Source organism: Lissotriton helveticus, chromosome 12, assembly GCF_964261635.1.
Source record: "Lissotriton helveticus chromosome 12, aLisHel1.1, whole genome shotgun sequence".
NCBI classification, from domain to species: Eukaryota; Metazoa; Chordata; class Amphibia; order Caudata; family Salamandridae; genus Lissotriton; species Lissotriton helveticus.
Genome location: NC_136073.1, coordinates 706,078,956 through 706,104,366, shown reverse-complemented (window position 1 = coordinate 706,104,366; position 25,411 = coordinate 706,078,956). Strand labels below are relative to the sequence as shown.

The window sequence follows — 25,411 nt, the reverse complement described above, 5'->3', positions numbered from 1 at the left end:
ACCCTCCTGTTTCTCCCTGTTCATCCTACAGGTCCTCTAGTTATCTTCCTGCTTCTCCAAGTGATCCACACTCCACTAATGTAGTCTCATCCAAAGTCAGCAAAATACACCCTCAAGCCAAAGGGCACACTTAGATGTAGCATGGGTGGATGAACACTATTGGAAATACATTTCCCCCTTTTTTCCTGTTAGATAGTAAAATACAGACATAATTGGGGTGCTCCTCTAAAACCTGGATCCATGTATGCGCCGCTACATCTGTTTCACTATTAACAGTTGTGGACCAGGATTGCTCAATGTCCCTCTTGCACCCCTGCACACTGTGAACCATGGGAGTACAGAGAAGCCTAAAAGGATAGTGTTTGCTTATGAGAATCAAAGGCAACGTGGAGGCAGGAGCTGCAACACAGAAGATAGGTGACGACTAAAAGCAGTTTTAGGAACACATTTAGCTACACAGATGCTAATGAGGAGAATGATCACCTGCAATTAAGGCTTGTAAGACTCATTGGGGGAACAACCTCAAATGATGTATATGTTCAATATGCCATACAACAAAATTCGGTCATGTTTTTATGCTTGTAGCTGGTATTCAAATTTTTATTACAAGTGGAGACTGTCAAAAGAAGGACCTGTAAGGAAATTTGAACATCCTGTCCTTTTAACTGTAAGTGCTCAGACCTAGCAGAAACTGTTCCACTTTGGGCCTCAACATTAATCTACAATTCTCAAGCCTTAAAAATAATAGTTCTGTGTAAATGAAAATTGGCAGATTGGAGACGTAATGATTCTAATAGTGTGTCCACCAAGGTCTACGTCACTCTTGCCTTTTCAGCTAATACAGTTCGCACGTCTCTAACTACGGACTCTTTCCTTTGCTAATATTTGTTTTTATAGCAACTAAAAGTAGTATTCTATAATTCCAACACATTATTGATTACCAACATGATAAATTTCCAGTGCTCCTCTCAAGACTTCACTGTTTTACCTGTATGTTCGGTCACCAGGAGTGCAATGCAAAGTCATTGGGCTCCTTAGTGAAGGTCATTTGTAAATTTACTTGTATTTCACAGGGTGTAAGCAGCCTCTCAGACTAGAGAAAATGCAATGGCACACTGTTTGTTATAAGAGGTCACTAGGGCTTTAGTAAGCCCAATTACTGCTTGGGACCTATATCAGGGCTCTAGTGACTGACGATCTGCTGTTTTGTTATGATTAACACATCAAGATAGAGCAACAGTATGCTCAATTTCACTTCTATAACCAATTTTACTTACCCAGTATCACAACAACAGGTGAAGCACATTTCAGCACTGTTGATGTTTATTTAAATTCTAGCACAATTGCTTCGGTACACATTTCTCCTTTATTAATCCCGATTTCATATGTAACAAATACAAATGTGCATTTTGCTTCTCTGGCTGCCTTCATGGATTGTGTACTAATCACAATTGAGCTGGTTCAGTATTTGGAATTAATGTTGGAAAACTATAGTCCCTGTAATCCAAAACAATACACCAGCTCAAAACTGAAATAATTACCAGGCGTGAATGTGTCAAATAGTGGGGAATTACTGTCCAAATTGGTGTGGTGGTTCTATTTCCCAGGGGTATCTAAGGGGCAAACTTGGAATCATAAATTTTTCCTACATCCCAAAATTTCTGATACCCACAACATTGGTACTGTTGGGAGTGGAATGCCAATATGGTGGCCCAATGTACACATGATGGAGGCCTGAACCATCTCACAACTCCACCTGTGGTGTAACTAACTCACCAATGGAATCCTGTAGTTCTGTATTCAACCCTCATTTCTCAATAATGTAGTGTTTCATTGCAGCTAATCTCTCATTATGGGATACAGTGTTCCTTATGAGTGGATCATTTGGGATTGGTTGAAGTGGCAAGCATGGACAGCAAATAAAGGTCACACTCACCGTGAGCAAACGAAATGCCATATCAGCAGGCAGCTGGGGCTGGAGCCTTTCAACTTCATTGACCAACCAAGGAAGCTCCTTATCTAGTTGCTCCTCTGGCAGAACAGAGGCCAAATTTCCCAGAGTGGTGATGACCTGCCCCCAGACCTGTTAAGATAAATTACACCAGGTTTTCAGTTCCACACACTAGACATTAACTACTAAGAAAAGCTGAGCCACATGTGGAAGTAGAGGGTTCCCCGGAGAGGCAGCTGCACTTGACATCTGTTCACTAGGAAGTGATTCTGTCATGCAAAGGCAGTGGTTTGTTTCACTGGCAGAATATTCCAATAGACAAAACTGATTCTCTAAAATAGAAATGTTATCCATGAATTTGTTTCGCTCTTGTCTTATTTGGATGAGGGTTCCCCACCCACTCTCTCTATTTTCTCCCTCTGCCCAGCTCTTTAAAAAAAATATATTTCCCCTGCCTCCTATATATGGACAGGTTGTGGTAGACATAGAAAATACACTACTGCAGCTGCGATTTTATTAAATTGCCCTAGAATCTAATTCTGTCACTTTCTTTTTCAAAAATACTTATTACACTTACTGTTCCCTAATACTTAAGTATTATAGCATGGTTTAGCTTTGATTTTGTTTTATATATCTGACCTGATAGGAATTTGATACTTGGTCGGGTACAATAAAGGTTTTTACACATTTTATTCAGCTACATAAATAGAGATCACAAGTCTGGGTCAAGAGAATGAATTTCATATTGTTTTGTATTTCATCAAATGAAGTATATATGCAAAGGCAGAGGAAGGGGTAGTCAATGTGTATGCATCAGTTATCTCACAAAACGTAACAGCTCTAAACCTTCATCCACTGCACTCTGTTCCTTCCCCACTTTACCAACTCACCTCCTGCAGACTGGGGATGGTTTCAAGAAGAAATACCTTACAGGTTGAGTAGGCTTCAAAGAAAAGTGTGACTAGAGGAGTGTCTACACTGGAAGCAAACTGGCCTGATAACATCTCAATGACTGCACAAAAATAAAAAAATTACAGTTAAGTTCAAAGGCTTAAGTGTTGCATTAATCTACACATGTACCACCTTGTCTGGTAGTGCATAGGACATACTGAGGAAAAACAGTGCAATGTTTCTGCTGATAGGAAATTATTTTTTAGCAGGTATTAGACTCAATTCACATAGGTATTCTCTGACTCTCATAGATACTGTAATGGTATCCATTTCGATCATGCATCCTATTGCACTTTTGAAGCATTCTAGACAATATATGGTAATAATTCCACATTACTGCATCTCATTGTATTGAACTAAAATGAAGGAAAGGCAGAATATGTGTCACCAGAGTACTTTTTACATTCAATTAGCAACAAAGCAATTTAGTTTGTACAGTTTTGTTGTTTATGAAATAAGAGTGGAGAAATCGGATTTTGCACAACTTATTACTGTATGACGATATTTGCCCTCTTGGCAAAATAAAAAAAAGTATGTAAAAATATAAAAGATGATGCAACCGAGCATTCCTTATCAGTAATTTTGTGAATCATTTCATGTGGTTAACAAAGAAGTGCTGGTTCAGATATCACCAGAGTAAAAAGTGGTGTAATGATTTTGCACTATTCTGCTAATCAGGCAGGAAGACACTACACTGGTTTTAATCTCACATCTAAATAAACACTGATTCATTCAATTTCCTATATTAAGCATAGCAAAACGTGTGAAATCACATTGCCCCTTTTTCTGTCCTAATATGGAAAATGTTTAGTTGGGAGCAAATCTTTCTTCCTGCATTCTTTATTTTTCAAGAGGCAAAAATGGTAAAAATATGTTTACTCCATGATTTGCACCAGTCTAAATCTTTACTTAACACGGTGACTAGTTTGCAATTGTGCGAGCTCTAGGTTGCAACAAGATGTCTGTGCCATTGAAGTGAACAATTACCTCTGGGAAATGATGTACAATTTCTACAGGTTTTAATGCTTTACTTCCTAGGGAGGTAAGTTCACAACATAAGGCCTGATTCAGGCTGTGGCAGATGGGTATCCCATCACAAACGTGATGGGATAGCCCGGCCCTCTTATTACACATACAATAGGATACAACTTGTCCACCAAACTCTAAATCAAGCCCTTCGTTTTTTATTACTGAAAAGAATAGGGTTTTTCCCGGAAGTGCACTATACAGACTAGAGATGTGTTCCAGTCATTACATGGCAAACTTGACACAGCAGCTCAGCATGCCAGTTCAATTGGCAAATGTACTAGAAAGTAGTGGAGTTACACATTATGCAGACCATTGTTGCAGTTGAGTTCTGATTTGTGCCACAAATGAAAGTTTAGTGCAGATAAGTAATCAGTTGTTGAAAACAATGGGATGAATAGGGACTGTTATTCTCTGCACCAATCAGACATAAGAAATTGCATCTCTTTGCATGAAGGGTGCTCTCAGGAAATGTTACAAAAGTGAACTTAATAAAGGTGTCCTCTCCCAACACTCTCCCAACCATCAAACCGAACGCGACCCCTCCACCAGCGCAGGTGCACACCAAGACTAAACCAATATTTCTGGTTGATTGTAGAAGCAGTCTTCATTACAGGAAAGAGCGTTCTGAGAATCAGATCTAGAGATGGTTCCATTTCCGGTCCTGTAAGAGAAAATAGGATAAACAATATTAATTAAACTAAACACCAATACCAACTTAAGATGATGAGTGTGCTGCAAAGGTGGTGTTGGTCATGAAACATATTGTAAAAAAATCTTGATGCATGGCTTTGTATATTTTCCACCCAGCAGAACATAAAACGTAATGCAATAAGCGGAAAAGAACGTTTCAAATTGTCTTTTCCCAGGATTCATTTGTACCTTTTTATGACGGTGATGAAGGAGTTCGGCATTATAGCAGAGTTGCTGCATTTACAGAAATTCTAAATCCTTGTACACATAAAGGCTTAATAGTTAAGTAGCTGGTTGGTGTAGAGCTGTTTCTGTTTTTAACAGTTTTTCCTCAAGAGACATAATGAAACAAAACCTGTAAGGGACATCTGGTACTGGTATGTGGTGCTAAAATGTGAATCTAAAATGTGAAATTACAAAATTTCAACAAATCTAAAACAATATGTATCATTTGAACATAATAACCAAAATAGCAGCAATACATTTGCATCTTTCAAAAGTGGCTGTCAGTGGACCTGTATTTAAGATGCAACCATTCACTTCTAAGGCCTCTTGCTGGAGTTCCATATTTTGAAGCCTTCTGATGGCATTAGCACGGAGATGCTTCTTTCTTTAATTAGCACTGTACAGAAAGTAATCGTTTTGGAGCTTATTTGAATTACCATTATGACATGGGGTTGCAACACATAGTGGTGCTGTTGTATTTCCTTCCAATTAATTGTCACTTCCTTAAAAAATTAATTGTTTTAACTATGTGGGCTGAAATGGCAAAGGCATGGGCATGGGACTCTATTCTGAATGCCACAATCAGTTTGAAATATATGTAGAAAATAATTTAAATATACCCTGTGGCTTCTTTCCACTTTCAATTTGCATTGTATATGCAATGCTAGTGATTGATCCATTCTCAATCACCACTGTAAAATGCATAAATTCACCATACTGTTATGGGTTTTGTACAAAATGTAGAAATACTTTAAACAAGCAATGGAGTAAGGGAACTGAAAGAACAATGGAGTAAGGGAACTGAAAGAACATGTTGCCACATGCTTCAGAGCCCACTCTGTGTATTTGAGTGTTGTGATGACATGAGCCATAGACAGATAAAACTATTTGCAGACAGACCTAAAATGAATGTAGAATCCGGTAGACTGCCACAGAGCACAGTGTTTGATAACAACATAGCATTTTTTCAAATTACCGTATTGAATTGTCATTTGATGAATGGCCCAAAAAACAATCTCCTCTGGAATAGAAGGCACCGTAAACAGATTTACAATCTTAGAAGATATTGACTGTGGTATCCACTTGGTAAGAGAAATTTGACACATTAAAGCCATCCTTTCAACTTCAGGCGAATTCTCCTAAATATGCAGAAATAGGAAATATTGGTAATTTGAAACATTTGTGACGAACAAGAGGAGAAAAACAAATCCAAAACAAGTATTAAGTACCATGGATCAGGTATAGAGTGAACATTGTGAATACAGGAGATGCTTGAACAAATCAATAACGGCTTGATTATGAGTTTGGTGGATGGGATACGCCGTCACAAACGTGACGGATATCCCGTCCGCCATATTACATGTTCCAACTATAGAATATAATGGAATTGTAATACGGAGGTCGGGATATCCCTCACGTTTGTTATGGAGTAAACCTGTCCTCCAAACTCCTAATCAGGCCCTAAGACTCAATTATCAATAAGATAGAAGCGGAGCAAATAACAACAATGTAATCACTCCTTGAAATAGACCAAGTATAACCAGCAGTTATCAAAACAGATTGAAAATAAGGCTGTAGTCTGAGATTTCTTGACCCCTAGCAGCAAGAAAGTTTACAGGATAAAAATGGGTCATAATAAAATTATAAATATATTGGTACCCCCAATGAATGAATAAATAAGTCCATCAAAATATCAGAAATTCTTGTCTTTTCTTAATTTCACATCAAAAAGGCTTTTCTTTTTTTATAAATGAATGTCTTTCTGCACTGCAGAGGTATCCAAAAGTGACTGATACCATTTAGGATGTGCACCAAGTGTATTGCTTGGTACAGGCTGAGAGGTGCGAGCTATTCAACCCAGTCGCTTTCTGTATTGGCATGGGGCATATATCATCAGAAATAATTAATTCTATTTGGCTATTCTCTAGACCTGGATTACCTTAGTGTTTTATACTTATAAAATATATGTACTAGGGGTATGAGTTTGTGAAATATTTAACCTCTTTTCAACACAATACTGGCCTTAGAGACTGCAATATCTTTTTGAGCAGAACAAGAAGTAAACTGGCTTTAAAAACACTGAATGATTATATTTACAAATATTTTACCTATTTTAAGTCTAACACAAATGTATTTTAAACACTCTTATTAGGATGGACTGTCTTAGATAAAAATACATGGAAATACATGATAAAGCACAATGTCAATAAATCAACAGTACTGTAATGGTATAATACATTAACTACATGCTAATAACAATGTGGTGTGTTACGAAATAGGTCTACAGTTGTTTCATCTCCTTGTATATCTTGATAAAAACATGACCTTGCTAGTGAAGTCCTGAAGTCTCAGAGGCCAGAGAGGGTGCAACAGTGAAAGATGTGTGGCACTTCCAAGCTGCTGTTCTGTTTTGTACTGCCAGCATATCTAAACACATTTGGAGGTGAGTATATTACTTAACTTCATTTTCATGGGGATGACTGGGTTTCTGAGACTCTCCGTAGCACCTCCCAAAGTGTGCCTCGGTAGGCGTGCTACCTTTCCACCGCTTCCCTTAGAGTTAGACATCTTCTGCGATCCAGTTTGCCTTTGCCAGTGCTTAGTAATTTGACAGAAAGACCTGGACAAAAGTGTTCCCTCATTTGTATGGGCCCTAGCCTCCTAGCAAATGGTGTAATGCGTCTTGACACAGTGTGGGGGTGAAATGGGTGCAAGTACAATGCTTGTTACAAAAGGCCCAGCACATGCCTTGGCAGAATCTGCTGCAAAACAAACACCACCTACCTCCTGTGGTTTTTGCCAATGTAGTCCATGATTTTAAATGAGTGCAGCCCCGAACTCTCATCCCCTTTCTTACTCTCTCTTCTCTCAGTTTCTCACACACATAAACAACTACACACACAAACCAGTACAGACTTGCACACACATTTCTGTGTGCAAATCTGGTACTAAAATAGGCAATTCATTCTACAAAATACAAATCAAGATCTATGAGAGAGCTTTACCTTTGAATCTATTAGTTTGTTATATACGGATTGACTCTATTTTGTGTTCTCAGCCCTTGCCTACCTGTGGAATGTAAAGAAGAATCTGATTCTCGGTGTTACAATATTGCTACCTTTGCTAAGATATTTCAGAAGTTCTTTAGGAGTGAAAATATGGAATTTGGGGCCTGATTTTGTATTTTACAGGCAAAGCAGTGTCCTCCAGGGTGTCAGAGGACATTGCGTCCGCCACCCCAATGGTATTTGAGTTGTTATGTTTCAAGCTGACCTCTTGCCCAGCGATCATCTCTGTACTTTGAAAGGAACCACTGTCACAGCTGTTTCCATCAAGGTACAAAAGGTTTGGTGGATGGCCATCCTCGGTTTGACAGCAGTTCACCAACTATTTAACTTTTTTTTTCAGAAACCCATGAAGCGGCAGTTTCTGAAAAACAAAACATTCATGACTTCCACACTCTGGGAGTTTTCTCCCAAGGTGTGGAGATCATTATTGTTTTTTTCCTGTCCCTCACAGACAAGTTTTTTTGCAGTGATTGGCAAAAGAAAATGATTCTAGGCTTTGGTCGACTGAGCCATCAAGAAATCCACTGATTGGAAAGTTGTAGTCTGCCCACCTGTAAATAAGGCAGGTGGACAAAAGCTTGGAGGGCAGGGTACTCCGTCATATTTGCAACGGTATAACCTGTACGCCAACCTCTAAATCAGGGGCCTAATGTTTGTTATAGTCTTATTAAAGGCTCTGCAAAATATATAAAGAGGTGAAACAATCATAGACCTGCGTTGAAATCCACCGGTTTCTCTCCTAGATATATATTGAGCATCATATTGTTACAAAGAAATATTTACTTTGATGAATGCTCATTTACTTTTTAATTGATCTATGTATTTACAGCTTTCTGTTGTCGTTAGTTGTAAAATAAACCTCTCTTTCTTTTACTGTCAATGTGCAGAAAAAATAGAGTGGATAACATTTGAGATGTTATGACTTTTTCCATTTGACCAGATTAATGTTTTTCTATTGTTTAAGGTGTGTTAGATGTATTCGCAATTCAAAACCTCTGAACACAATATGCAAAAAATGTATTTAATAGTTACAAAAATCAAAACCAAGTATACCATTATTTTGCAATAGAATCAGAGATAAAGCAGAACAGTTTTATTGTTGCATTTTTTATGGGTATCGGTGTGGGATGTTGTGTTTATGTTTGAGATAAGCTGTATAGAGTAAAGTTTGTGAGACTTATGATTTGGCGGGTATTGAGAGTGACAGTGGTGGTGCAGGAGTTGTTGGTCAGTATGTAGGTATAAATTAGAGGATGTATGGTCTGGGGGTTAGAATTTACAACAAGGCAGTTGATTTATTTGAGGGTAAGATAGGGAGGGCTCTGCGCTCAACCAGGAGTAACCTTGACTTCTGGGCCTCCATGCCTTTGTCGGTTGCGGGGCGTGTGGCATTATTAAAAATTATAACCCTCTCCCGTTTACTCTATTACTTTGTTACCCTGCCGATTTGGATACCTGGAAAGTGCTTTGCCCAATTCAACTCCATGGTTTCGAGCTTCCTGTGGGGAACGGGACGAAGAAGAGTGTCTCTGCCGACCATGATGCTCCCGCGTTGGGAGGGAGGCTTTGCAGTGCCGGATTTGCGGGTTACTACAATGCAGCCCAGTTCCAATGGCTCACACAACGGCTGGCAGGGAAGCTGGGAATGGAGACAAACCAGAGAAGAAGGGACCTTGAGCTTCGTCACTTGAGTCGGATTTTGCTACCGTTCCCGATGCGGGAACGCGAGGTATCCAGGGATCTATGGGTCCTGAGGCAATGTTGGTATAGGGCTATATGACGCAATAAAGGGAGCCCGGCATATACCCCTGAGATCCCGGTGTGGTTCTGTGAGGAGCTCACCCATGGAGGAGATTGACAGCGGCTACATGACTGGGAGGAATCGGGGATCTCCTCCATTGGAGATCTGTATAAAGATGGTGCACTTTTACCATTTCAAGACCTCATGCAGAGGCACGAACTTTCTGCTCAGGACTTTCTCTTGCACGCGGGATTAACCGCTGCTCTGCGCAAGCACTGGAAAAAAGGGTTAGAGAAACCACGGGTCTTACTTCCCTGCCAATATGTGGTCACCTCTGTAGGTAGGATCAAGGCGGTGACGTGCTTGTATCGGAGGTTGACGCAGGGCTTGAAGACACCTCTGGAGGGACTGCGTATTATGTGGGAAACTGACCTGGGAACGCCTATAGAGGAGAAACCTTGTGAATTGTTAATGGAACGGGCCTGGAAATGTTCCCGAAACGCGAGATTCCAACTTATTCAATTTTATGTGTTTCATCGGGCATATCTTACACCTCACAAAATTAATGAGTTTTTTGGCTCCCACGCTACCTGCCCACGATGCAGACTGGAGGGTGCGGTATGCATACACATGTTCTGGGATTGTCCGCTGCTTCGTGGATTCTGGGGAGAGGTACTGGCCAAACTGACGGAGGTGACGGAGAGGGACCTGCAGAATACTCTAGGGGTGTGCCTGTTGCACTGGTTTCCCCACACTTCCCGCAACAAAACCACCAGTAAGTTCCTAGACCTGGGGTTAGTTCTAGCCAAGCGTGAAATCACTAGCCATTGGAAGGCGTCCACGGCCCCTAGCGTTGCGCGCTGGCTAAGTGACTTTACTAAGTGGGAGGATTGCGAGGGGACGCTCCGCCTCCAATTAGCTCGGAGGACTGACAACAACAAATTCTGGGAGTCAGCGGGAGCCTGTGTGGCGTTGGTGGATTTGCAAAAGAATCCAACTGAGGATGATGACTGACCTCGCCGGCTATTGGTGCCCTCTTTATTATATGAGACTGCAACAACAGGTAGTGAGTTGAGAGAATGGGAGGACCGAGCGTGGAAGTGGGAGTGTCCCTCCGGCGGAGATGTGGGCTACTGACATAGGACTAGGGTGGAGTATGCAGAACACATTATGAGCATTACATGCGCGGCTAGGGAAAGCGACATGTCTGAGGGGAGGTAGGTGGTAGGGTTCGGGGGGGTAGAGGGCGGGGAGTTTGAGTTGAAGGGGGGATTTTGTTCATTTTTATACATGATGAAACATGGAGGCTGAAAGTGCCTGAATAGGCTAAGAGCAACACAATTTAGCCCTGTAGAACTGTGTCTCGGGTTCACTGGGATATAACTCTTGCTATTAGAAAGGCCTCACTCTATATGTGGAACAAATGGATGGACTAAGACAGACTTGGCGGGGCGAGGCAAAATCTGGATGGGGACACAATTATTGGTCAAGTGTTGCGAGACTAAGGTAATGAAGTTGCATGTATCGGTGAATTGTTTGTGCATTGCATGAAAACCTAATAAAATATGTTTTCAAAAAAAATACAAAACTTATAGGATGTCTGGTGCAGGTGTTAATGTAGGGCACCGAAGGAGGAGGAATGTAGGTACAGAAGTAAGAGAGACTTAAAGAGTAGGAAGTGGCGTGTTTCCTATTGGTGGATTAAAAGCAATGGTCTCTAACTAATCAATCACATGTTACTAGTAGCTCGCACTCTGCCATTGAGTAGCTCACATATGATAATTGCCTGTCAACAAGCTTGAGAATATACAGGTGCCCACCTGATAACACAGCTATTTCAAACACAGCTCCCGTTCCTATGATTTACTCAAACGCTGACAGTGCTTGAGGATGCAGACTACCCTTTTCTGAAAATAATTTCTTCTTTTTCTACTTCTTTCTAGCCTCTTTTTACATGTCTTTCTGTTTTCCTTGCTTTTATGTCTCTCTTTCATTTCTCAATGTATTTTACTCTCTCTTTCTTGCTGTCCTCTTTCGTTATTTTTCCCTCTTTCCCGCTTCCCCCCTATTTGTTTACACTATCTCTTTCCTTCCCTCCTTTGTTGTGCATTCTTTTTCAGTTCTCTTTCTTTTTGGCTTAATATTCTAATTGATATTTTTCTTTCTTTTTTTCTCATTTTACCTTTTTTTCAATTTTTCCTCCATTTTCCAGTTCTTTATATCTTTCTTACTATTTCTTTCTTCTCTTTTTCAATCTTGTGTCTCTCAGTAATTCTTTCCTTTCTTCTTTCATTTTTTCTTTTTTCTCCAATTTCTGTTTTTCTCTTTTCTTCGTTTATTATTCTTTCTTCTACTCTTACTTAATTTTCCTCCCTCTCCTTCTTTTCTTTTGTCCTATCTCCATCTTTCTAAATGTTTTTCTTTCTCTGGTTGTTTCCTTCTCTCCCTTCTTTTTTTCAGTCTTATCTGTTTTCCCTGCCTTCATCTTCCCTCCTCTGTTATTCTTTTTCTGTATTTCTCCTTTTGGTGTTATTACTTATTGTTCTGTTTTTTTCTTTTGCTCCTTTCTTCATCCACAAGGATCTTTTCTTAATTCCACCTCTGACCTGATCTTCTCCCTTCTTTTTTCTTCTACTTTTTTCTCTTATTTTTTTTCTTTCTTTCCTTCCATTGTTTTCTCGCTGTCTTTTTCTTTCTCTCACCTTCTTCCTTTATTCTTTCTCTGTTGTGCTCTTCATTCTTTCGCGTACTTCTTTTTTACCATGCCTTCTTTCTTCCTGTATTTTCATTCATTCCTTTCCTAGTTTGTATCTTCGTCTTTCATGTCTTCTTAATTGCTTTCTTCCTTCATTTCCTGCATTTGACTCTTTTCTCTGGGTATTTTGTCCTCGTTGTTTTTTTCCTTTATTTTGTTATTTGTTTTCCTATATTTCTCTTTCTTTCTTTCTTTCTTTCTTTCTTTCTTTCTTTCTTTCTTTCTTTCTTTCTTTCTTTCTTTCTTTCTTTCTTTCTTCCTTTCTTTCTGTTTTTCTTTCCTGATTTCTTTCTTTATTTTGTCATTCTTTCTTTTTGTTTTATTTATCTTCCTCTTTTATACTCATCTCTCATTCTCTCTATTTAGGTGTTTCAAGAGCAAAGGGACAACACTGATCCTCAGGGACCCCAATTGTAAACCTTTGCATTACAGCTCCTGTTCTATTAATACTTTATGCTCCCTGTATCTGGAATGAAGAACTTAAGGGTACTCTAGGGGCAGTGTTTAAGTTATTTGGTCTCTGTGTGCATTTATAAAATTCCTATATTAGACAGTAGCTCAGGGAAGGTTTGAGACTCCTGATTTAAAGAGTGTAATTGACCTCTAGGCTGCATGTGATAGGGAAAGAAGTATATGCTAGCTAGTTGAAACTGATGTCTTTTGTGATGCAGGAGTGTAGAACAGTAAACATTGGGATGTAGGTTTCATGTACGATGTAGGTAGTGAAGGTGTGGTATGGAAGTGCAGTGTAGATGCAGGTTATAGTTTAGCTGGTGGTGTCAGATTTCCCTACAAAAGTATGAGAGTGTCATGCTTACCCTAATGTGCATTGCATAATGATGTTCAGTACACTCATTTTCTACAGGCAGACCATTTAAGGCACACTATTTCTTTCTTCCTCAGGACACACCCTAATATCAATATAATAATTCATCACTATCAACTCTAAAGTACTACTACACCAAACTAAAGGACCTGGAATGATAAAAAACATAACATTCAAACACTAGATAACAAAAAATTAACTGTTGTCTTTTGAGTGCTAACAGCAGAGAAACTCCTTACTAAAACTTTTAAAAGGGAATAATTTAATACTGCACCCACAATAGTATCAGAGATGGTAGTTAAAAAGATCAGCACATTGCATTTTACTCCTTCCTAAAGAATTCTTAATGGAAATACATGAGAAACCGGTGTGTACATAACAAAACTGTTTTAACATGCCATATTTTATAGTTAATTACTTTTTTATCTGTACAATGGTTTTAATTAACTATGCACTTTACAAATAAAACGGACTTACTTAAACTTACTTAGTTAATAAGACCATTGTAAAAATAATGTGTATGGATACAGTGTTACGTTAAGTGTTTGCAGGTTAATTGAAATAGAAATACTATGGCTGAATTTCAAACTCTGTGAAATCAAATATAACTTCTTGCTGCAGACACAGCTGAACTAGCACCTAATCTATCATATAGGTCCATCTGACATAATGTTATGACACAGTTGCAGCTGACAGCCCTTAATTTATTAAATCTGTCATCCTTTGTCAAATTCTATTGAATGTGTTGTACCTGAATAGCATGGTCAGAATATTGACTGACATACTACTCTGTACTAAACATTGTTCATAAACATTATTGCCACATTTAGGACATGATTTTTATGTCAAATGATCGACTATTTTTAAATTTTATTAGAATTCCATAGCAGCAAAGTAAATAATACATAACTGAACACATACATCAAGACTTCCACCATTGCCCATTTTAAGCCCCAATCCTAACCAATGCCCTCGACATCAAGTTAACATGAGGTACAAACTATATGATAGATAATAGACTTAATTACCCCGTCATATACTCCCTCACGGATGTACGTGTTACGACGTGTGGTATTACCACGCGTACCGTTACAACGCGTCTTTTACAACGCAAGTCGTTACCACGACTTGCGCTGTAGGGGTGCGGACTTAGGAATAGTTTAATTTACTATGCCAACACCAGCCTATGTACAGTAGGGAAGGTGTTGGACTAGTAGATCTACTATTCCTTGTCCTTTAGCGCCCTCCAGCGCAAGTCGTGGTTACGACTTGCGTTCTGAAATACGCGTTGTAACGGTACTGCGGGGTAACATCCGTGTCGTAAAGCATGTTCCCCCTCCCTCTCCACCCCCCAAATCATTAACCCTAATCTCCTTTTTCTATATCCTTTAACAGGATATAAACTGTATTCCATGTGGTACTCATTGAGAAACTTGGCCCGCCACATCTCAAAGGGCGGAGCCTCTTGCTGTAGCTAAAGTGAGGCAATTGCCAACTGAGCAACCACCGTGGCCATAAAAATAGGATAACGGTGTTCATATAGTAGCTGCCCCTGGCGGAAATCTTCCCCAATACCAAGCAACATCATAGACTGAGAAATTTTAACACAGTCTCCGGTTATTTCTGACAAAAACCTCTCTATAGATTCTTTCAGAGTGTCCAATACCGCACATGCAAAAAACACGTTCACAATGTCTGCACTATCCTTTCCACAGAGGCAACACTTCCCACCATGCTGACCCCCCCCCACTTCATCATTTTAAGAGGGGTATGATACAAATTTTATAACATTTTATAATGATGACTTTTAAGGCTGGCTGCAGGAAAGATCCTCCCTGTCAAATCAATGGATTTTTCCAATGAGATTTCAGGGTTCCCCAACCATGTTCTCCATCTCATATTATATTTTTCTAGATCATCCGTTCTGCCCTCTAACAGTGTTTTATAAATTAGCTCGATGTTTCCCTGCTGTCTAATAGATTCTACAATTTTAAACTTCATAATGCAAATAGGGTGTTTTCCCAGAAAGTCCCTTACTTGTAAGTATTTAAAAAATTGAGTTGTGGGTAGATGGAATTTATCCGCCAACTCCGCAAATAAGTGTAATCTCCCATCATCATGATATAAGTCGCCAAGTCAAGTAATCCCCTTCCTTCCCAAGCCTAAGGCCACCTGGTCCCAGAAGATCGGGGGCAGCACTCCTGTGGCATTAGTGGGGGTATACATGGAAAGTACTGGAATCTCGAAGCTTTTCCGTACAGTCTTCCAGACTTTAAACACAGCATTTAATACCTTGAAGTGCGTTCTTTTAAAATAACTGCTGTCCACTCTTTTGAATAGGCAATGCTTGACCTTTGACCCTAGAATCATCTGACAAATTGAGGGGGCTTTGGCCAGATTACTAATCTCTTCTCCAGTACGTAAAATACGTGCATTAACCAAAATACAGGAATAGTAATACAAAGCAAAGTCAGGGATAGGCCATCCTCCTCTTTCTCAAGAAGGAGTCATATATCAAGCAGCCCTACGAGGTTTCCAAGGGGCCCACATAAACTTAGTACAGAGAGATTGTAAATATGTAAATATTGAATTTGCTTATAGGATACCTCCAGGGGCACAGCCCTAAAAAAATACATAACTTGCGGTAAGACATTCATTTTCAGAACGTTAGCTCTGCCACTAATGACAGATGGAGATTCTCCTACCTTTCAAGTGAGCATTTTACTCCCCAAATAATATCGCCCCAATTAACCTCAATGATCTCTTTAACAGAGGTACGGATCTTAATACCCAGATAGATAGCTTCCTTAACACACATAGCATCCCCATCCATTGCTTGACTTGTACATAAAATTTGTGTTTTAGCAGTATTAAGTTTATACCCAGAAAGTGCCCCAAAAGTCTGCGCCAGGGATTCTATTTCAGGTATAGCGAGACAGGGATTACAAGTAACAATCGCTATATCATTGGCATAAACCATTACAGAATACTGTTCTTGTTGTACTTTACAGGGCAAAATCTTTCTACTTTGTTCTAGCCTAAGAATAAAAGGGTTAATATACAGCGCAGATAAAAGTGGTGAACAAGGACAGCCTTGTCGTGTGCCTCTAGAAATCGCGATGGTCTCTGAGTAATATCCCATTGAGCAAATTTTCACTGAGGGGAGATGATAAAGGGCGTTTAAAGCACGTATATAGCCCTGCCTGAAACCCATGTGTTGCAGTCCCCATGAGAAGAAATGCCACAAAACCCGGTCAAGCGCCTTTTCGGCATTGAGTAAAATCAGGCCAAGTTCTCGAGATTCTACCTGTACGATATCTTGGAGAGTAATTACTCTACGCACATGGTCTACGGTCCCTCTCCCAGGTATAAAGCTGTGTTGTTTTAACAATACTATTGATGGTATAATTTTTGCCAACCTGGTGGCCAAGATTTTTGCATAGATTTTACCGTCGGCATTAAGAAGAGAGATTGGATGATAAGACCCCGGTAATTCAGATGGTTTCCACTTTTTCTTCAACACACAAATATTGGCCTCGGACCAGGTTCGTGGAATCTCCCCTTTTTGTGAAGTTTGATAAACTTTAAGCATATCATTTTTTATCTCCTGAAAAAAGATCTTAAATACTTCCAAGGGGAGTCTGTCTGGTCCCGCAGCTTTCCCTACTGCAAGAGAATTTATGGCCTCCTCTAATTCCCCCATCCTAATAGGTTCAACATCCGTTTGAGCCAATTGGCCCCATAAAGTGTCTGGAAGTCCCATATCTGTCAGAGAAAGGCCCCCAGTATCGTTCTCTGTATATAATTCTGTATAAAAATCATGAAACACTATAAGAATTTCCTAGGGATCAGACACAATAACCCCATCCATTCTTTATTCGTCCTCTTATATTTGCAATTTCTAGGCTAAACATCGGCCCGTGGCCTCGCCATACTCGTGACACTCTTTTCTATATGTTTGATATTTTATGGTGCTCTCCTTGCTCCATTCTAGATTAATTTTGGCCTTACATCTCGCTAGATTATTCTGAAGTGGTGTGGTGTTATATCCTGCAGCTAACCCGTTAACTAATTCCTCTTCGACAATCTTAAGCTCATCATAAAAAACCTGCAATGCCTGTTTCACTAATTTAAATTTTAAATACCCAAGGCTCTGTGTTTCCCCTCTAAATCCAGCTTTGGATGTATCCCATACAGTCCCTCAGGACGCGGAGTGTCTATTAATTTGCAAAAATTCCTTTATCCACACCGTCATGTGGTCAATACATTTTTTATCCATCAAATGCTTCCTGTAAATGTAAACGTTCTCGGGGCTACACACCGAGCAAGTGCCGGGATTTCAACTACCACAAGTGCATGGTCCAAGGTCACCCTTGGGTATACACAGATTTTCAGCCCAGTAAACACTGATGTAGGTACAAAACAATAATCAAGATGTACAAGCCTGTTGTGGGGCTGTGAATAAAATATATATCCTGGGTCTTGCCTATGCAAGCTGTTCAACACATCCAATAGCCCATGATCAGTTAGTAATTGAAATAGAGCCTTGATGATCCGGGGTTTCCTACCTTTATAGTTTTGCCTCCAATTTTGAAGAGCGTCAGAGGTCAAATTTATATTAAGATCCCCACACAAGAATAACAGAATGGGCCATGTAGCAAGCTCCCCATTCAAATATTCCAATATTGGGGCTTCATCAAGGTTAGAACCGTATATTGTACAGAGGGTAAATATACCCCCCGTCCTACATTCCACAATGGCCCAAAATCATCCCGATGTGGATACACCACATCGGGCTGAATCACCCGAAGCTCTCTGGAGACCCTCTGCCTTTTATTATAATTATTTAACCCTCACACATTCAGTGTCCATATTCGAAGGCCTAAATTTGCCATAAATTCAAGGTTGCCATACCTACAGGCCTATACGCAAATCTTTTTAACCCTCTGTACTTTTCTTTGCTGCTTTGAATCTTCCTTTTTCTTTGACTTTTGCCCTCCTCTTTACCCTCTCCACCACCCTCCCCCCAACACCACCCCTACAGCACACCCCACAGCCCCACTACCTTGAGGCTTTAGGACTGTTAGTCCTAGCGGTGACATGCTCCCTATACCTAAAAGTCCCTCCCACACCCGTGAAGTCCCCCAACAATTGAACCTAACAAAAAAAACATTAACCTACAGATCAACAGCTGGGGGGTATACAACTTCATAAACAAGAGTTATGCAAATAATTAGGCATAAGAGCACAAAAGGAAGCTGCAAATCTGATAATAATTCTATAAGCCTAATCCCTCCTTATCCTTCTTTGAGGGTTTGCAGAAACTCTTTCGCCAAAATTTCAGAGGTGAAAAACCTAGTATTCCCTTTATGGATGGTTTTAAGTTTGGCTGGCTGTAGTAAGAAAGCTTGGGTCCCCTTAGTTTGAAATGGTAGAATAAACTGAGGTAATTGTCAGCGTTTCTCTACCGTCTGATGGCCGTAATCTGCCCTAACAAAAAATTCAACCCCCTTGCCAACTCTTTTCCTATCGGGACAGGCCAGATCGGAAACTGCTTCTCATGCCAAAAAAGTTGTTAAATTAAATCAGCATGGCCCTTGGTTTAGCCACTTCTGCCGACTGACCTGGCCGGGCCCGGACAGAAAAGGGAAAACGGTGAGCCCTCTGAATCCTCTGTCTGCCAGACCCATTGAGTTCATTCTGGAAACGCCTCAGTAAACAATTCAATAATAAATTTACAAGGATCCTGTCCTTCAACCCCCTCAGGAATTTGAAAGACTCGCAGATTGTTCCGCCGAGCTCTGTTCTCCAAATCAATAAGTTTCCATAGCATATCATCCTTCACTGCACGTAAAGTCTCATTCATCGTCTTTTGTGAAGCTAGTTTATCCTCCAAATAAGAAATACTGGCTTCTGCCTTGGTAATTCTTGCAGTAAACTCTGAGCAAGTCTTGGCGATACGCCGTACTGAATTTTGTAATTTACGACAGACATTCTGTGTCCTTTGGCTTTCTAATCGCGTTTCCTCCCTGTGAGTAATCACTGTTCGATATATAAGACTCAAGGATACCTCTTCTGATGGCTCTAGTGTTCTTCGCACCACAGAGGGGTCAGATTTATCCGGGGTTCTAACCATTGACTTTTGCACCGGTAAAGAGGAATTGGCAAAGTAGCAAGACTCCTCTGTCAAAGCCCTTTTATTCTGCATTGTCTGGGGGCTCCCCTCCGATGAATCCCTTTCCGTATCCTCAGGGGGTGTAGTACTATGCTCACTCAGTTCATCCCAATGTTGAGCCATATGCGTTTTCCCATTTCTCATCATCTCCTCATTGGATATATCCGAATGATCTGATAATGACAAGAACTTATCCACAAGATCCACCAACTCCGCCTCCTTCGTTAGTGAATCTAGACTGAGTGACTCTGTCCTATTAAGAGCCCCAGCCAAGCCAACCGAGCCATTTTCACTTCTAACCACAATGTTATTATCATTACAAAGCTTCTGTGGTACAACTGGTTCAGTATCTTGGCAACCCAGTTCCAGGGGTTCACCCCACTGTTGTTCACTCCTGCAGGATTGCACCCATCCTTTTTACCAGCGCCATTAGCCAGATCCATATTGCTGCCAGATATTAAATTGTCCAAGGCAACAGCGTCATACAGAGAAATCTGCTGAGCACCTGAACTCTCCTTCATGATGACCGGGGGAACCAACAACAGCTTCAACACTCAATGTTCCTAGGAGCTTGTCTGTTTGGGGATTCGGAACACCCTGGATCCCCGTTTTCCCACTCTTCCTACCTTTGCCTTGTGAGAAAATTTGCGGGATAGTGCATTTTGCGGGACTGACCATGCCCGTAGAGTTACCACGGGCACAGCTCTCGCCTTTATTTGTTTTACCATTGAGATTAGAGGCTTTCTTACGGCTCAGCAGCTCCGCGGTTTTTCCTACCGTTCCGGAGACAGTTCCAACAGCTGCCACTGTAGCAGCAGCAGTAGCACCATCAGCCAGGGCCTGGGCTTTCCTTCTAGCTCCTTTAGGCGGCATTTTCGGTGTTCTGCGATATCCTGTTCTCGACTCTCCAGTAGTTTTGCCTGCAACAGTTGCTGCTTCTCGGCTCGGCGTCTACGCCCGGCCCCTTGTGGCTACAATGTATCTAAATCGGATTTTGCTGAGATAACCTGAACATGCCAATAGTACAAGGACTAAGCTTCGCACACCTCGGGAAGTGCTCAGACCCACTTTCACCCTCTCATCCTCTCACTATCCACAGTACATCTTCTTCACGGGTGTAGGAGGACAGGAGCTACCAGCTCACAGGACTGAGCTGGGGGCCGCCATCTTGCCTCTGTCAAATGATATTCTATATGTAATATTCTGATATATAGTTCTGTTGATTTCTACATTCCCACCCACTGTAAAACTAAGACAGTGTTCTCATTATAAGAGCTGCTATATTTCTTGTAATTCCCATGATATCCCCAATTCCAACAAAATCCCTTCTATTTCCTTTGGGTAACTGATTAGACTTTTTCATGTCAGTAATATCTTGGTTTTTTTGTGCCCCATTGCGTCTCCCATGCACTACTTCTGCCAGGCTCTCTACTCACATCCATTGTGGCGACAAGTTAATCATCCTGTGCAAAATTTTTCAGATACTTTGAGAGAGCCATCTGTATAACCCTGTTAACCATTCAATCGCAACACTGCTAGTTTCCATACCGGCTGCAGACCATGATGGAACTATCTGGAATACCAAAGTTCTGACTGAAGGATCAGAAGTAATTCTGCTTTGCCCTGAAGGTTCTGAGGTTTTCCAAGACTGAATGAATGATCACCATCTGTCGGTGAGAACCTGTTACTTACCGAGTCCGTCAAGATGCTATCCAGAGTGTCAGCAGTCACCAACATGTTGCTCATTGTCACCTCCCTTTGAGTGATGGTAGTATACATAGAATGTACAATGGCTAGTTCCTGCATGAGTGTTAACTGGAAGAAAAAGTACATTTCATACATGTGATTAACAGAGTCAATCAGGAACTTATTCACAAACTGCAACATACTGCAAAATGCTTATCCCAAAACCTTTGTCTGAAGACCTCTGCCTCCACCTCTCTTATCTTTACTACGAGATCTTTGCCCTACACATACAACTATAATTTTGTACTACTCGTGGGAGGGATGGGAGTGAGTGGCTGGAAAACAGGTAATAGTTATTACTAAATGGGAGAGCTTTAGGTAAAGGTAGTTAGGGTATATATATTCATTAAAAACCAAAGGTTATAGGGAGGTTACAGTTAGGTTCAGATTTTCCACACTCAAAACCATAGAAATTCAGCAGTTATAGCTAGAGTTATCTCAAGTAACTATAACTTGTGCCTAAGGTAATTATAACTCAACCCCGCCATGAACTGTTATCTCATGAACAATTTGACAGCAAAAGTTGCACTGATATTATCAATAATATCAGAGAAGATGTCACGAGTAAAGTAAAATGTGAGGTGCATGGTGACCTTGTGAGTTATAGTTGCCTTAGGGCACAAGGTATAGTTACTCCCCATTAGTAACAGTGCCAGACCATTGGTAACGGGGTCCCTAGGGCTTGAATCAGCCCGGGGAGGGGTCTGCGTGCCCCCTCACCCTTCTTACCTTTATCTGTACCCCAGAAGATGGAGTCCAAGGCTGAAAACGGTAAGGGGCCTATGAGCTGCCCTCTCAATATTTTATAAAGCTGGTCCCCGGGAAATGGGGACATCAGGGTTGGCTCATCCTTGGGAAGTGGGCCACGTACACCTCTGACCTATATGCATATACAAAAATTAATGTGCCCTCAAGTAATACAACTGGTGCTATGTAAAGCGCTTTGATACCCGATTCGGGTCAAGTTCGCGCTATATAAAACTCTGTAAAAAAAACAAAAACATGGGACCTTACCCGCCCAGGGAATTAAAGAAAACAAGCACAGGAGACTGTACTTGTTTATTTATTTTTTGATTTGGCCACAGATGCTCTGAGGCATCCGTCTGCACGATGAATTCTTTCTGGAAGTCAGGAGTGGCCAGCACCGGAGCTGTGCACATCGCGCGCTTCAGTGTTTCGAATGCCTCCTGGCAAGCAGCCGTCCAGATCACATTGCGGGGCTGCTTCTTGGACTTTAGCTCAGTCAAGGGGGCTACGATGGTACCATATCCCTTGACGAACCTGCGGTAGTATCCCGTGATGCCGAGGAAAGCTCGGACCTCAGTTTGGGTTTTGGGGGGCTCCCAGGCCATGATGGTCTCAATTTTGGCCTGGAGGGGTTGCACCTTACCCCCGCCCACCAGGTGTCCCAGGTACACGACAGATCCCTGTCCAATCTGGCACTTGCTAGCCTTGATGGTGAGGCCAGCGCGTTACAGAGCCTGCAGCACCTCCTGGAGATGCTGCAGATGGTCTTCCCAGGTGCTACTGTAGACAGCTATGTCATCCAGGTACGCCGCTGAGAAGGACTCCAAGCCAGACACCACCTGGTTCACCAACCGCTGGAAGGTGGCCGGAGCATTCTTGAGCCCGAAGGGCATCACTCTGAATTGGAAGTGGCCCTCGGGGTGGAGAACGCTGTCTTCTCCTTCGCTCCATCGGCCATGGCAATCTGCCAGTACCCTGATGTCAAGTCGATGGTGCTGAGGTACTTAGCTGCTCCCAGCCGGTCAATCAGCTCATCCGCCCGTGGGATCGGGTGAGCATCTGTCTTGGTGACAAAGTTCAATCCCCGATAGTCCACAGAGAACCGAAGTACTGGTGTGGTGCCCGGTGGGGCCGCTTTCGGCACCAACACAACCGGACTAGCCCACGGGCTGCTGGAGGGTTCGATCACCCCCAGCTCCAGCATTTGGGCCACCTCACCCTGGATGCTGTTCTTCACTTTCTCGGACAGCCGGTAAGACTTGGTTTTTACTGGCGGACTATCCCCTGTGTCCACATCATGGGTACACAGATGTGTAAATGAGGGAGAACAACGAGGCGTGCTGCGCCAATACCAGGCGGCAGTCCCTCTGTTGCTCTGGGGTCAAGGATGGGGAGAGGACAACTCCCTCCACTGAACCATCCTTCTCCTGGGCCGCCAGAAGGTCAGGAAGAGGCTCACTCTCCTCCTCCTCGCTCCCATCCGTCACCATGAGGATAGCATGCTCTGATCGCTCATGGTGATGCTTCAGGTAACCCTGGGCGGGCGGCTACGTTCCGTGCACGGAGTGTGCGTAGTGCCGGCTTCTACGCATTTTGCGTAGCAGGCGTAGAATCCGGCACTATGCACGCTCCGCAGACGGAGCGTAGCTGGCCGCCACCCGCCTCCCTCCCGCCCTCCCTAAATACTTTAAATTAAAAGCGGAAAAGAATTAAAAGGCACTTACCTTGCCCGCCGCTGCCCGCCGCGTCCCCGGGGCTCGCTATCTTCATGGCTTCCGTCTTGTGTATCTAATGCGCATGCGCGAGCGGCCGCGCATGCGCATTTCTCACGAGAAATGCGCATGCGCGGTCGCCCGCGCATGCGCATTAGATACACAAGACGGAAGCCATGAAGATAGCGAGCCCCGGGGACGCGGCGGGCAGCGGCGGGCAGCGGCGGGCAAGGTAAGTGCCTTTTAATTCTTTTCCACTTTTAATTTAAAGTATTCAGGGAGGGCGGGAGGGAGGCCTGCGGTGCGTAGTGGGGCTACGCGGAGTGCGGAGGTGGGCGTAGTTTCTCGCCCACTTCACGTAGCTCCACGAAGCCCCACTACGCCCACTACGCCCAGGGTTAGCTTCAGGCGGTTGACGTGGAGCACCCGATGGGGCTGACGGGGGGTCTTCAAATCCACGGCGTAGGTGGTCTGGCCTCGACGCTCAACAATCTCGTACGGACCAGTCCACCGGTCCTGGAGGGCACTAAGCTCCCCAGGCTCCATGACCCACACCTTCTGTCCAGCGTCCAACTCCACCGTCCGAGTGTTGCGGTCATACCACTCCTTCATGACGGCTTGGCTAGCCTCCAAGTTGTCTGATGCTTCCTTCCACAGCTTGGCCATCTGGCTGCGGAATGCCAGCATGTAGCTGACGACATCACGGGGATGCTTCTTCGAAGTCTTCTCCCACCCCTCCTTAACAAGGCTGAGGGGCCCCCGAACGGGATGGCCATAGAGCAGTTCGAAGGGGCTGAACCCGACTCCCTTCTGTGGTACCTCGCGGTATGAAAACAGCAGGCAAGGAGGGAGGAGGATGTCCCATTTCACCTCAATTCCTCTGGCAGGCTCCGGATCATACCCTTCAAGGTCTTGTTGAAGCGCTCTACGAGCCCGTTAGTCTGGGGGTGGTAAGGAGTGGAGAACCGATAGGTCACTCCGCACTCCTTCCACATGGCCTGCATGTAGGCCAACATGAAGTTTGTGCCCCTGTCTGACACCACGACCTTGGGGAATCCCACTCTGGTAAATATCCCCATCAGGGCCCGCGCCACCACAGGTGCAGTGATGGTCCTCAGAGGAATAGCCTCTGGGTACCGAGTGGCGTGGTCCACTAACACCAAGATGAACCGGTGTCCCGCAGAGGTCGGAGGGTCTATCGGCCCAACGATGTCGATACCGGCCCGCTCAAAAGGGGTCCCGACCACCGGGAGCGGTTCCAAAGGGGCCTTCATTTTGGTCCCCATCTTGCCACTTGCCTGGCAAGTCTTGCAGGTCTTGTAGTAGGTGTCAGAGACAACTCTCATCCTGGGCCAATTAAAATGTGGGACTAGCCTCGCAAAGGTCTTGTCCTGGCCCAGGTGTCCAGCTAAAGGAATCTCATGCGCCAATTCCAATAAGAAGGCCCGGTAGCATTGGGGGACCACTAAGGCCCTCGAGGATCCATGCACCGGAACCTTAGGCTCACTGTAAAGGAGGCCATTCTCCCAGTACACGTGAAAACTGCCGGTCTCCTGTTGAATCACTTGGGCTTCGGCCTGTCGCCGCATGCCTTCAAGCGTGGGGCACTCCTTTTGCGCCCAACAGAATTCCTCCCGGGTAGGCCCTCCTTCCACATGCCACTCGGCAAGGGTCGGCTAGTCCCCCACGGGAACAACATCCACCTCCACGGACTCCGGGGGTACCTCCACAGGCTCCCCATCTATCACACGGGGTGTGTTCTCCACTCCATTCTCCCCTTCAGGACCAGCATTGG

The 25,411-nt window shown here is 42.8% G+C and overlaps 1 protein-coding gene across 1 annotated transcript in view; it reads right to left on the bottom strand.

The window, feature by feature from the left end:
• The window catches only part of LOC144798101 (maestro heat-like repeat-containing protein family member 2A), a 60,320-nt gene extending 56,683 nt beyond the window's left edge, over positions 1 to 3,637 (bottom strand). Inside the window, exon 1 of the mRNA XM_078668864.1 lies at positions 1,937 to 3,637. Within this exon, the coding sequence (XP_078524990.1) occupies positions 1,937 to 1,957 (21 nt within the window). The 5' untranslated portion in view covers positions 1,958 to 3,637. The remainder of the gene's footprint in view (positions 1 to 1,936) is intronic.
• Positions 3,638 to 25,411: the final 21,774 nt, after the last annotated feature.